Below are 12,735 nucleotides of genomic sequence, written 5' to 3'. Positions count from 1 at the left end.
AGCAAAGTGAGTTGTTTATATTGCAACTGATAATGCAACACTAACTTTGAAATTGATATGCTTTCTATGCCATTACCTCTAGAACTATATAAAGCATGTGACTCTAACTAGAAACCTTAACCCTAAGTACCATGTAATTATATAGTAATGCGTAAGATCAACTCAGACTGGCTAAATAGTATATAATTATTTCTACCTCTGTAGGCAACCAAATCACTCATTTCCTAGTGAGCCAGAGTGTTGGAGATGTGGGGAGACACATTTTTAAATATTCCATCCAATCCTTGTTTTTGCAGAGGTCGCTGGTGCTAGGAGAGTGCATGTCAATGGCCATAACTAGCCCGACACTAAAAACATTTTATCCACTCCACAAAGCACCCAAAGCAAATGAATTATTACATTAGACTGTGGATGTAAATGTCTGTGTTAACAAAATAATGTATGAAATAAAACTAACCTTGGATCGCATGAATCGTCGCATGTTGAGGGACTATTTTTTCAAATACCAATCCGCCGGTGCCAAGCTTTCTATCAGGGAGTACAGCAAGTACAACTCGCTGCTGCTGCTGCTCAGACATAAATCCTTCAAATGCAAGGTTGGTTTTACTTCTAAAATTATTCTATCGACACAGACATTCACATCGATAGTCTGGCGTTATAACTGTTTTGCCGCAGGTGCTTTGTGGAGTGGGTAAGACTGTTTTTAGTGGCAGGCTAACTATGGCCTTTGACATGAACTAGTCTAGCACCAGTGACCTCTGCAAATACAAGGACTGGATGGAATATTTTAAAAAGTGTCTCCACACGTCTCCAACACTCTGGCTAACTAGGAAATGAGGTCCTATGTCCACAATTCCAAACTGTCCCTTTAACATCAAGCACTTGACCACTGATCCATTCACTTTACACCTGGACACACTGAGAAGGCTAAGGGCATTGCCCAAGGATACAACAACAGCATGAATTGGAGGGAGCGGTGTTTGAACCACCAACTTTCAAACAGTGGAAAAATGCTCAACCAACTACTATTTAAAGGTCCGTTTAAGCCATGGTAGAGTGTTGCTACCTTATCAGAAATATACCTGGAGTTGTGTTTTGTTTCATTCACACATGTTTGAGTAATCCTGCATTATTAGACTGTCTACATCTTCAGCTCAGAATGCTCTGTTCCTCCTTGTGATGTCATGTAGTGGTTGTTTTCAGGTGAACAGCTACCTTTTACCTTTAGTTCAGTAGAAATGGACAATTCAGAGCTAAACTTACTGAAATTATTCTAGAGACGGTGCATGGAGTTTAAAAACACAAGGAAGTGCTTTCTGTATTACGTCATGACATCACAAGGTGGAACAGAGTGTTTTCAGTTTGAAAGAAGAACTCAGCCTAAGCTTGTGAGATTTGAGAGTTAAACATGTGTGAATGAAACAAAACACAACTCCAGGTTTGTTTGTGATGGGGAAGCAAGATTATAACATCAGAAAACAGTGTAATACGATCCCTTTAAATAGGTAATGTTAATTTTAGATTTTCCACACGTGCATGGGAAAATACATATATTGATAACATATTGGCTGACTACTACTAGTTGATTTTAATAATTAATTTAAGTAGCTAATATTAAGTTGCATGTAGTATTTGTCATATGTTCATTAGGTCATGTCTAATTATGTCTTATCTACCAGTAGTAGCATGACCCCTGCTCCTCCCCAGTTGTTCTTTTAGCTCTGGACAAAGCTATGCCTCCCACAGTGACATGCTCCAGTCCCTGAGCTCAGCGGCTTTTTGTGGCCCTCTCTCTCAACTATGTGTCCCAAAAAAGACACCGCATCATGGGCTCTGCTCTTTGGTACGTTCCCCCGTTGATCCCCCTCTCTTAAGGCTGACCCACACAGCAGCTGGGGAGATTAAACAGGAGGACAGAGAACCGGGCACTGTGGATACCTCAGCCAAACTTACAGGGAGCTAGTTGAAACTGGATCTCTGAAAGCAACGTTTTATGGAAGTAAAGGATGCATTTTTGACTTTTGTTCAGTTTTGGGAAGATAGAATGGATTAATAAATTTTTCCAAACACATTTATGGACATTGTGTGAATTGGTTAGTAATTAGTTGTAGCATTTGAACTGAAATTTGTTCAGATTGAAAATTTTGATCAACATTCTAACAATGAGTGTTTTTGGCTACCGTCGGGAGCTGAGTAAATATGAAGACGTTGATGAAGATGAGTTGCTGGCCTCCCTCAGCCCAGAAGAACTGGCAGAATTGGAGAAAGAGCTCGCCGATATAGACCCGGATACCAATGTCCCCATAGGCTTGAGACAGAGCCAGACAGACAAAACGCCAACAGGGACTTTTAGCAGGGAAGCGCTCATGAAATACTGGGAGAATGAGACACGGAAACTGCTGGAGGATGAGATAGGAGGAGGGAGCCCGAAACCTGTGAGTGAACAAAAAAAAGTTAATTTGATTTGTTTGGTATTCCTACTATGTGCCAGAAGCAAAGTGCAGCTTGTTTGAAGTTCTATCAGATAAAATGAAGCAAATGCTTAAAATATCTGAGTATATTGGATCATTGATGTGTTCAATGGGAAAAGAAAATGTCCCTAAACATGTTTTTTTGGACACAGCTAGGACATCTGTTTTTGTTTGTGATTGCACAACAAAATACTTTTTGTTACATAAGATGGTGGAGGAAGGACGGAAATGTATGCTGTTACCAGGTAAAATATATCAAAAGCATAATTACAAGTAAAAAAGTATTGCAAATTCACAGTAATAAATCGTCCTTAATACTTAAACTTTGAATAGACTTTTCCAGTACAAATGGAAAATTTTACAGAATCCTCAATCTCTATTCTGAACTTAAATCATAATTTAAGAAAGAAAACCAATTCTTGTAAGATTATTAAATAACAAAGCACATGAATAGCAGTTGGGTGTAAAATATAGAGAATCCTCACCTATATGTCTTTCTGAAGTAATGTACTTGTAGTAATGTAACACTTTACTATTACTAGTTATTTCAATGGGAGACCGGGAGGTCTTAAAAATAGTTCCATATTAACTTTATGGAACTTTATGAAGGGCATTTGTAATTTAAAATTGCTAATAGCCTATCTAAAAAAATATTAAACTTTACTTTTTTTTCCCTAAAAAAAATTACAAGTTGTCAGATTGGCAAAAGTAAAATATATAAATATAAAAAATATTTACTGCAAAGTCATGAGAGGAAAAGGTCAGGTCTAAAATCACTTGTTGTTTGCTTTCAGGATGAAGAGTTAAAGGAGACAGAAGAGGACAGTGAATGTGAAGATGAGAAAGACAATGAAAATGAGAAAGTGAAGGTGCACGAAAAACACACAGAAGATTCAGATGAAGGAGAAGCAGAGCAAGAGGAGGAGAGTGAGGAAGAGGAGAGCGAGGAAGAGGAGCCAGTGACAGAGGAGGACGAAGATGAGGAAGAAGAACCAGACAATAAAATAAAAACTGAACAGTCCAATGTTCGGACAGTGACACCAGAAGCACCAATGTTACTAAAACCACAGAGGGTGGAGCCAAGGAGACTGACTCCACCCCCTCCACCGCCTGCTGACAACCAAATGTCCGGAAATCCAACTGTAGTGGACGATGTCCTCCAGAAAGTCCTCAGCAACGACCCCGAGGTGACAGACGTGAACCTCAACAACATCGAGGACATCACACAGGTACCACCCCAAATGTGACATAACAATTTAACACATTTTACACACACTTTAGTTACAGTAGTCCACTAAGTCCCCAGTCCAAAAACAAACAAAAACAGTCCTAGTTCTGTGAGTAAAAGTATAGTTAGTGCTGAAATAACCATAATGCAGTCTGTCCTGAGGGCTGTATTTGAATGAAGCATGAGATAGAGCCTGACCAAAGCAATAACTGGTGTTAGCAAATTTCATTAAAATATGAGCTATAATTAGTGCATATTGCTATATTTATTAGTATCCAACATTGCTAGAGCCAAATTAAAACAGGCCAAAGGCTGGATGTGATCCTTGGGCTGCAAAATGTCCAGGTCTGGTCAAGAATGTCTTCCTTTATCCTGCTTCTGATTGTGGTGGATGACATGGTGTGGTTAGCGCTTCTGCCTCACATCCAGAGGGTCATAGGTTTTATTCCTGAACCAGGTGAGGCCTTTCGGTGTGGGGTTTGCATGTCCTCATTTCCAAAGTTTGACAAACTGCTTAATGAGAGAATGTGATATGGATATAGTTGTTGTCCCATGGTAGTTAACTATCAAGATCCTGGAACTCACTCACCCCATGTACTGTCTTACGCCTGCTGTCATCAGGAAACCCTGATCCGGTTTGCAGAGGCTCTGAGGTCCAACTCACATGTGCGGACCTTCAGCCTGGCCAACACTAAAGCTGATGACCCAGTAGCTTTGGCAATCGCCAAGATGTTGAGAGAGAACTCCTCCATCATCAGTCTCAATATAGAGTCTAACTATGTGAGCGGGAGGGGCGTGATGGCTCTGGTTCAGGCCTTACCCGGAAACAACACTCTGACAGAGCTGCGCTTCCACAACCAAAGACACATCTGTGGAGGACAGGTGAGAGCGCTCTGGTCACATGATCATGTAAAAACATAGGGTTCATGACCTGTGGTTATCCACTGCAGGTGGAGATGGAGATGGTGAAGGTCTTGAGAGAAAACCACACCCTGATAAAGTTGGGGTACCAGTTTAACCTGCCCGGTCCCAGGATGAGTATGACAGGGATCCTCACCAGAAACCAGGACCGCCAAAGACAGAAACGCCTTGAGGAGCAGAGGCTGAGGCAGGGCCAGCAGGGGCCAACAGAGGGCGCTGTGAACCCCAGGACCTCTGCACTGGTATGATGTTGCTTTTTACTGCATTATTTTAATATATTTTTAAGTTATGGGAAAAAAAAAAAACAAACATGTGGATATAAACAGGGCTGGTTGGAGACAACACTCTCAATAAATATTTCTTTTGAAAAAAATAAAAATAAAAATAGGTATATGTAGATGTATGCCCTCTCCTTGCTCCACAGAGAGGTACACCTGGTTCATCGCCATACAGTTCTCCATGGTCCTCTCCAAAACTCCCCAGAAATCAAGCCACAAAACAGACACCTCCACCACCTCCTCCTCCTCCTCCACCTCCTCCCCCACCACCACCTCCTCCTCCTCCACCCCCTGTACCCTCGCATGTTCAGAAGGAGAAGAAACCAACTCGTATGATCGCGGAGGTGATCAAGGCACATGAGGCGAGTGGTAAGAAGACCTCCAAAGGGAAGGGGAAGAAGAGTAAGAAGGGAAAGCATAAGGACAGCGATGCCGAGGAGACCGGGAGCATCCTGAAGGAGCTGAAGAACGCTCTGAGGCCCATGGTGGAGCGCAGAGGGGAGGACAGCAGACCCCCCACACCCCTCCGCTCTGCCCACGACCAGCTCATGGAGTCCATCAGGGGGAGCAGCATCCGAGGTCTCAGGAAGGTCAGTGGCAGAGATCTAATGAAACATGAACAATCGTTTTCTGTCCTCACTCTAATTAAATACCATGTTACACAAAATTGACTCTTGTGAACCATTTTATAATACTGTTACCAACCCAAAAGCATACCTTGTTGTGTTTTGTTTCATTCACACATTTGAGAAATCCTTTATTATTAGTGTGTCTATAACTCCAAATCTCAGAATGCTCTATTCCACCTTGTGATGTCATGAAACTGTAGTTTTTAAGTTAGCAGCTAATTATCCAAAAGATTCTAGTGAAGGTGCATAGAGTTTGGAGCACTCTCTACATTACCACATCACATCACAAAGTAGAACAGAGTGTTTTCTACAGGAGAGAAGAACTCATCCTAAATATGCAGGGTTTGTGTGTTAAACATGTGTGAATGAATCAAAACACAACTCCAGGTATGTTTGTGCTTAGGAAACAATATTATAACATAGGTTAGAAAATAGTCCCATTAAACAGGAAGAAATGAAGTGGGTGATATAACGTTATAGATAGATCTGTAAACTGACCTTAAAATGTCATACTGCAAACTATATTGTTTTATTTTACAACACAGCTCCATGCCAGGTCTGTTTGAGTGAGTGACAGGTGGATTTAACCAATCACAATGAAGTGTAAACTCTCAGTTTAATTTAAAGTATAAAGGGAAGAAATGTGACTGGGATGTGATGGATTATTATTTTTTGTTATATTGCTTACCCTTGTTATTAGATTGCCTGTTCTTATTATTACAACAGACTCATGTTTACTTGTAGCTCAATGGTGGGGCTGCAGTTCACAAGCACAACAACATCGGTGGAAGGTCTTGCTCAATGTCTCTTCCTGTTATCCATCCAAATTCTTTTTGAACATGAATGTGGCACGATGACTGACTATCTTGCATTCTCGTCTCACAGCAAGACAGGTTTACCAGTTACAGGTTTCTGAGTTTGTTTGAGTTTCTCCCTGTGTTTGGGCGGGTTTCTTCCAGCCACTCTGGTTTCTCTCATCAACCCAAAACATGCACAATAGCTCCTGTTAAGATAGTCCAAATCAAAATTAGCTAAAGATCTGGAGATGGATCTCTGGGAGTCGCACTGCACATACTCCTGCCCCAGCAGCAATGAAAGATGGGTCATATTTCCCTAGGGGCAATAGAGTAGCTTCATCTTAATGCTGTGACTAAAAAAATGTTACATTTCTCACAAAAATTCAAAATTACTGCACATATTGGACTCTTATGTGTGATTACATAACCAAAACACAACACCAACCAACCAATACGAAGAATGGATACACTATGGAATATAAAATAAAACAGAACTGAAAACACGATAATTACTATATTGAATTATTGTTCAGTATATTGGGTTCTTTTTCTTTATACTAGTGGGACATGTTGGTAATTTTTCTGTACTACGATGAGATTTGAGGGCTGAATTATGAACTTCTATGATTCATTATAGATACAAACTAAGTATTTATATGGCACATTCTACGGTTTATTTATTTATATTTACTGCAATATATCACACTTCAAAATGTGGCTGCTTTGAATTTCTGAATAATACTGTGAACTTTCTGAAATTGTGTAACTTTTCATGTCGTTGTTGGATGGCTTTGTTTGGGTTATTGTTGAAGTGGAAAATGCTTGTGCCCTCAGATGGCAGCGGCCTCTTAGCTGTGACATTCCTGACACTTAGTCCTGGTATTTATAGAAGCTGTTCACCAAAGTTTGATAATACCTGATACTATGTTACCCCAGCAGCATCACAAACAGGGGGTTAGCCTAAGACAAATGATAATACATGGATAATAATAGTTTGGCTCTTAAATAATTATAATATTTTAACCTATATTCATTGTTTTATTTTCAGGTGGAGCTCCCTCATCATCTCAGATAAAAAGGTCCTTTTGTTTCAGTCAAGCCACAGGAGACTACATTGGTGTCTACAATAGTGACCAATAGAAATGGAAAAAAATGAAAAAGAAAAAAAAAACTTGTGAATAAATACATATTTGTATTTGCACTTGAGTTGCTAATGAACTAATGAATTTGAATCTTAAATGTTTACCAATCTGTTTTCTAAGTCACAGAGAAATTGTAAATTTGTACATATCACCTCTTGTTTGACAAGTTTGTTTCTAATAGAATTAAATGTGTGTTTGGATTAAATGTATTGTATATTCTTACATCAGTCACTTTTCACTTAATTGAAGGTCTTATATTATGCAAAATTTACTCTTGTAAGTTTCAAGCCATGTTATAATGCTGTTACCTCCTCAAAAAATACCAGGAGTTGTGTTTTGTTCATTCACATATGTTTGAGTAATCCTGTATTGTTATTGTGTCTACATTTCCAAAGCTCAAAATGCCTTTTTCCACCTTCTGATGCCGTGAAGAGGTAGTTTTAGTTTTTTGCCTGTTTAGTAGAGATTGGCAATTCCAGAAATGAAGTTTTAAAACACAGTGGAGTACTTCCTGTATTACCACAACATCACAAGGTGGAACAGAGTGTTGTCAGCCTAAATATGCAGGATTTGGCTGAATGAAACAAAACACAACTCCAGGTATGATTTTGATGAAGAAACAACATGATAACATAGATCAGAAATTAGTGTAATATGTGGCCTTTAAGAGACCAACATGTGTACAAAAATAACTAGATGAATTACATTGTCTATAAAATCGCTGTTATTTATGATGTGTCATGAGAGTTGAAGGTTGAATTATAGAGAGGTGTTGACAGAGACTGAGCACAAACGACACAAAAGATGAAGAGAGCCAAGCTAAAGCTAATCCTGGAGCTACATTTGTTTATGTGAGCTAAATATGTCCGTCACTGCTAAAGCCACCAGCAGCTGCTCAGAGGTGACACAGACAGAGGAGCTCAGAGACAGACTGATAAATTACATAACACGCACAAAAATATGAAAAAAAGAAAAATATAACCTAAATAGATATTGAATTTACTTGTGTGTATGGAGATATATCGATCTTCATGGAGATGAGCAGATGACATCACTGGGGTAAATTACATGTCAGATCTGTGGAGAAGCTCTGCATTCCCCTCTACAATACTATTTCAACAATAAAAATACCTATAATCAATGATAAAGATAAAAAGATTTTTGTAGTGTAATGCCAACGTTTGGAAAATTCTTGGATTCAAGAATGGCGGATTGACAAAAGCCAACCAGAGAGCAGGAGCTTGTATGATAATTAAAAGGCCTTTTAAACTATTTTCTGATCTATGTTGCAATGTTGTTTCTTCATCAGAAACTTACCTGGAGTTATCTTTTGTTTTATTCACACATTTAAAACACAAACCCTGCATATTTAGGCTAAGTTCTCTTAAACAGAAAACACTCTGTTCCACCTTGTGATGTCATGCTGTAATGAACAGAAAGTGCTCCACTGTTTTTAAACTCCATACACCTTCATTAGAATCATTTAGATGATTTCAGCCCTGGAAATGCCAATCTATTTGACATAAAAGAATGAGAAATATGACAATTGACTGTTGTTTATTATGTGTTTCTTAATATAACAATATGATTAATGCAAGGGCAAAACTGGCTCTGCACTAGAACAAATCTCTCTGGTATTCTCCGTTACAGTGGCTCATTATAATATGAGCATGGCATGTCTTTGGCCGAGTGACTAACCAAATAAAACTAATAATGAAACTTCCTTTCCTTCAGAGCACCATTTGTCATGCCAAAGTGTCAATAAGAATCATTTACTAAAATATGCAATACATTTTAACAACTTCCTGCTTCCTTCCAGGGTGGTCACATACAGTGGTGGGGGAACAAAGATGTCCACTTTGCAAACCATGTTACCCACTTAGTGAATGCATGATTTATTGGACTGTGTTAAAGATCTAAGACTTCACATTCCACAATAAAACTTGGCGTAACGCTGAACTAACAAAACCAGACCAAGCCAATCTGAAATGGGCACAAACTGAAACTCTCAAATTATTGTCGTTTCAGGGTGATTATCTATTTTACTTTTTACTGTGTCCTAGTATAATTCAGTTTGAAAATCTCAAATCAACATCATTAATCTAAAACCTGAACATTAAGTATGTCGTGACAGCCATTTAAAGACAAATCGTTTCTTAATCCTTATGAAAACTGACACTGGTTTGATACAGTTCAGCAAATATTAACTGAATACAAACAAGGAATATTATTCAGACAACCTTTTTTTATTACGGAAGACTGACTTTTTTTTTTTTTTTTGGCAATTCCAGGGCTAAAATCATCCAAATTATTCTAGTGAAGGTGTATGGAGTTAAACTATGGGGAGCACTTGTTGTATACCACTTGAGAATGAGACAAAAAACAACTCCAGGTATGTTTTTGATGAGTAAAGAACATTATAACATACATTTAAAAATAGCATAATATAATATGTTTAATCCTTGTGAAAGCTGACAGTGGTTTGATACAGCTCAGCAAATATGAACTGAATACAAACAAGGAATAATATTCAGACAGACTCCTTTAAAGGTTCTATATTACTCAAAATTGACTTTGTTTCATTCACACGTTTGAGTAACCAGGGCTAAAATCATTCAGATTATTCTAGTGAAGGTGTATGGAGTTAAAAACATGGGGAACACTGGTTGTATACCAATTGTTAAATGTGTGAATGAAACAAAACACAACTCCAGGTATGTTTTTGATGAGTAAACACCATTATAACAGATTAAAAAATAGCATAAAATGGGATGTTTAATCCTTTGAAAGCTGACACTAGTTTGATACAGCTCAGCAAGCATTAACGAAATACAAATGCAGAATACTATTCAGTCAACTTCCTTTAATGTCCAGTTCATTATAACATAAAAAATATATATTATTATACTATTTTGGTGTATTATTAGTTAACTGAACCATTAACCACTTGGACAAACGATACTCTGTCAAATAAAGATTACAAGATTACAGGGTAAGGAAATCTCATGTTACATTTTAATTGTAAATTCGAGTTGTTGTTAAGCGCCATCCTCAATACACACTGATATATTTTATAGGATAACAGATTTTTAATACACACACATGGCAGAAGTGGGTGTTTTTCCATAACTTGGCAGAGCTGAACAATCTTATGGCAGATGTACTGATCCGAGGCTCAGCTGTTATAATGCATATTCCCTGGCAATGCGTTTGAATATTCAAATATATTAAATTACTATCCAATAATAGATGGAACATAAAGTTACAAATGAAAGTCCATGACAAAATAATGCATTTATTTTTATTGGAGTGTACATTGTAAAACCTGTATTTGTCCAACCACAATGATAAAGCTGGAGTCCATGACATTGTATTGACAGATACCTAGAGTCCCAACAGATGAGAAGAAGGCCCTGCTTCCCATAGACTAAAATGGCATTTGACAATAAGCAGGTTCAAACAATTTAATCAACAATTCAAGATAATTTTCCTATTGCACCAAGTAATGCATCCATTAAAGTAAGTTTATGCTCCTGTATCGTACAAAGCATTTGGTCACATGTGACGAGATCCCATATTAAGTCAAGGCAAATCCACTTAAAATCATTTTCAGAGTAATGCATTTGAATGAGTGTACTAGAAAATATGTTCACTTTTATTGTTAGGTTCCTATGACAACAATCAACTTTTAAAATCTGAAAATGTATGATTTAAGTGCATGTATTCCTGTTGGATTCCAAGTATTTTTACATTGTACAGTTGATATTTTTGAAGCATCTGCTTTGTAAACCCATATTGTATTACACATTGATAGAGGCATATTAACAGAACTAAAGTTTACAAGCATTTGAATTCTCTTCTTTCTTAAATGATCCAATATAAACATATCAGATATCAAGCAAAAGCACTGGGCCAGAAGTCTTGCATGTAGTGTGACGTTAAAGGTGCATTGTGTAACTTTTCTGGTAGAAGGTCTGTCAAATGCTTTTGCTTTGTCTAGAATGTCACATGGTATTGCATTAAACCTTTCTATCTTCATGGAGACCAAACCAGACCAAGTTACAGATCAGATCTGTGGAATTCAACCACTCACACAATCAGAATGCAAATTTTTCTAGGTATTTTTGAGCTATAAAACCACCTGTAATTGAATATATGTAAGGTAGAGCTGTTTAATGTCATACTGTGGAACATCCCAGGCAGAGCAATGACATCTCCATAGAAACACGAGGCAGGTGATGGACTCCACACCAGAAAAATTTACAAATGCCTTTTGTTATGCATAAGTTTAAATTCAACAATGGTACAGTCCTGAAAATGTCTCTTTTCAATTTGTGCAAAAATAGACTCAAATTTACAGCTGACAGCAAATTAAGCTAAATATTTCATTTTTCCCCATTTGTTTTAAGAAAATACAAGTGTTAAACTATAGGATCATTTGAATTAAGTAAAAACTACAGAGAATAAGATATGAAAATAGTTTTTTTCCTCTTAATGAACAATGGTGATGATATAAAGGATTTTTGCAAGGCCATCCCTCAATCAGTAAAAAACAAAAAAAAAGAAAAAACAAAACAAAATTACCTTGAAGATTTGATAGACAAGTTGATGCAAAATTGCACATTTATAAGAAAATAGGGCACAGTAAGTAAGAGAGAAGGTGTGACAGTTGAGTGACAGATGGAGGTGACAAAAACAGGAGTCTAGCAGTGTGGGAGAGGAACAAAAGCACTGTTAAAATCCAAGACTAGAAAAATAAATGAAAAACATTTACAGAAGAACGAGGTATTGCACAGATTAATAAAAAAGCAATAAAGGCAACAAAAATGTACAGAAAGTTGATAGAACATTTACATTTTATAATATTGAAAGTAAAATTTGTATTGATAGACAAAGACAGTTTAGTGTCATTTGTAGGTTCGGGGGGGAAAAGGCTAATCTTCCCATTCATCCTCATCATCAAAATCCTCGTCTTCATCGTCATCGTCATCCTCATCTGGAGAGACAATTTTAAAAGCATAAAATTTAATACATGTTGCAAAAAATATATATATTTTTTTTCTTTTTGTATATGTGTTTGTTTTATTTTTTGTTATGTCTTTGTTTATTTTATTGTATGAATAATTTCTGTTCCTTTGTAATATTTAGCATTATTTAACACGCACATGGTTATACTGTATTGTGTAAAAAGACAAATCCCTCAACATTTTTTATTTGGAAATTAATACATTTATAAAAGGCCAGGTAGATTGCATGCCAGGACATAATT

General features: G+C 37.3%; 2 protein-coding genes across 2 annotated transcripts in view; one reads left to right on the top strand and one right to left on the bottom strand.

The window, feature by feature from the left end:
* The first annotated feature begins 2,144 nt into the window (after positions 1 to 2,144).
* On the top strand, positions 2,145 to 7,612 carry lmod2b (leiomodin 2 (cardiac) b). Its single transcript, XM_055153828.1, has 6 exons — positions 2,145 to 2,435; positions 3,266 to 3,700; positions 4,321 to 4,581; positions 4,650 to 4,862; positions 5,045 to 5,488; positions 7,373 to 7,612. The coding sequence occupies exons 1-6, from the start codon at positions 2,163 to 2,165 to the stop codon at positions 7,397 to 7,399; spliced, it is 1,653 nt and encodes a 550-aa protein (XP_055009803.1). The 5' UTR covers positions 2,145 to 2,162; the 3' UTR covers positions 7,400 to 7,612.
* Positions 7,613 to 10,753: 3,141 nt separating this feature from the next.
* The window catches only part of waslb (WASP like actin nucleation promoting factor b), a 30,914-nt gene continuing 28,932 nt past the window's right edge, over positions 10,754 to 12,735 (bottom strand). Inside the window, 1 exon segment of the mRNA XM_055154103.1 lies at positions 10,754 to 12,462. Coding sequence (XP_055010078.1) covers positions 12,401 to 12,462 — 62 coding nt within the window. The 3' untranslated portion in view covers positions 10,754 to 12,400.

This window comes from Boleophthalmus pectinirostris, unplaced genomic scaffold (assembly GCF_026225935.1).
Source record: "Boleophthalmus pectinirostris isolate CB_2022bp ecotype Guang Dong unplaced genomic scaffold, ASM2622593v1 HiC_scaffold_18, whole genome shotgun sequence".
NCBI lineage: Eukaryota > Metazoa > Chordata > Actinopteri > Gobiiformes > Gobiidae > Boleophthalmus > Boleophthalmus pectinirostris.
The sequence above is the reverse complement of the archived record's forward strand: the minus strand, read 5'-3'. Positions and strand labels throughout refer to the sequence as shown.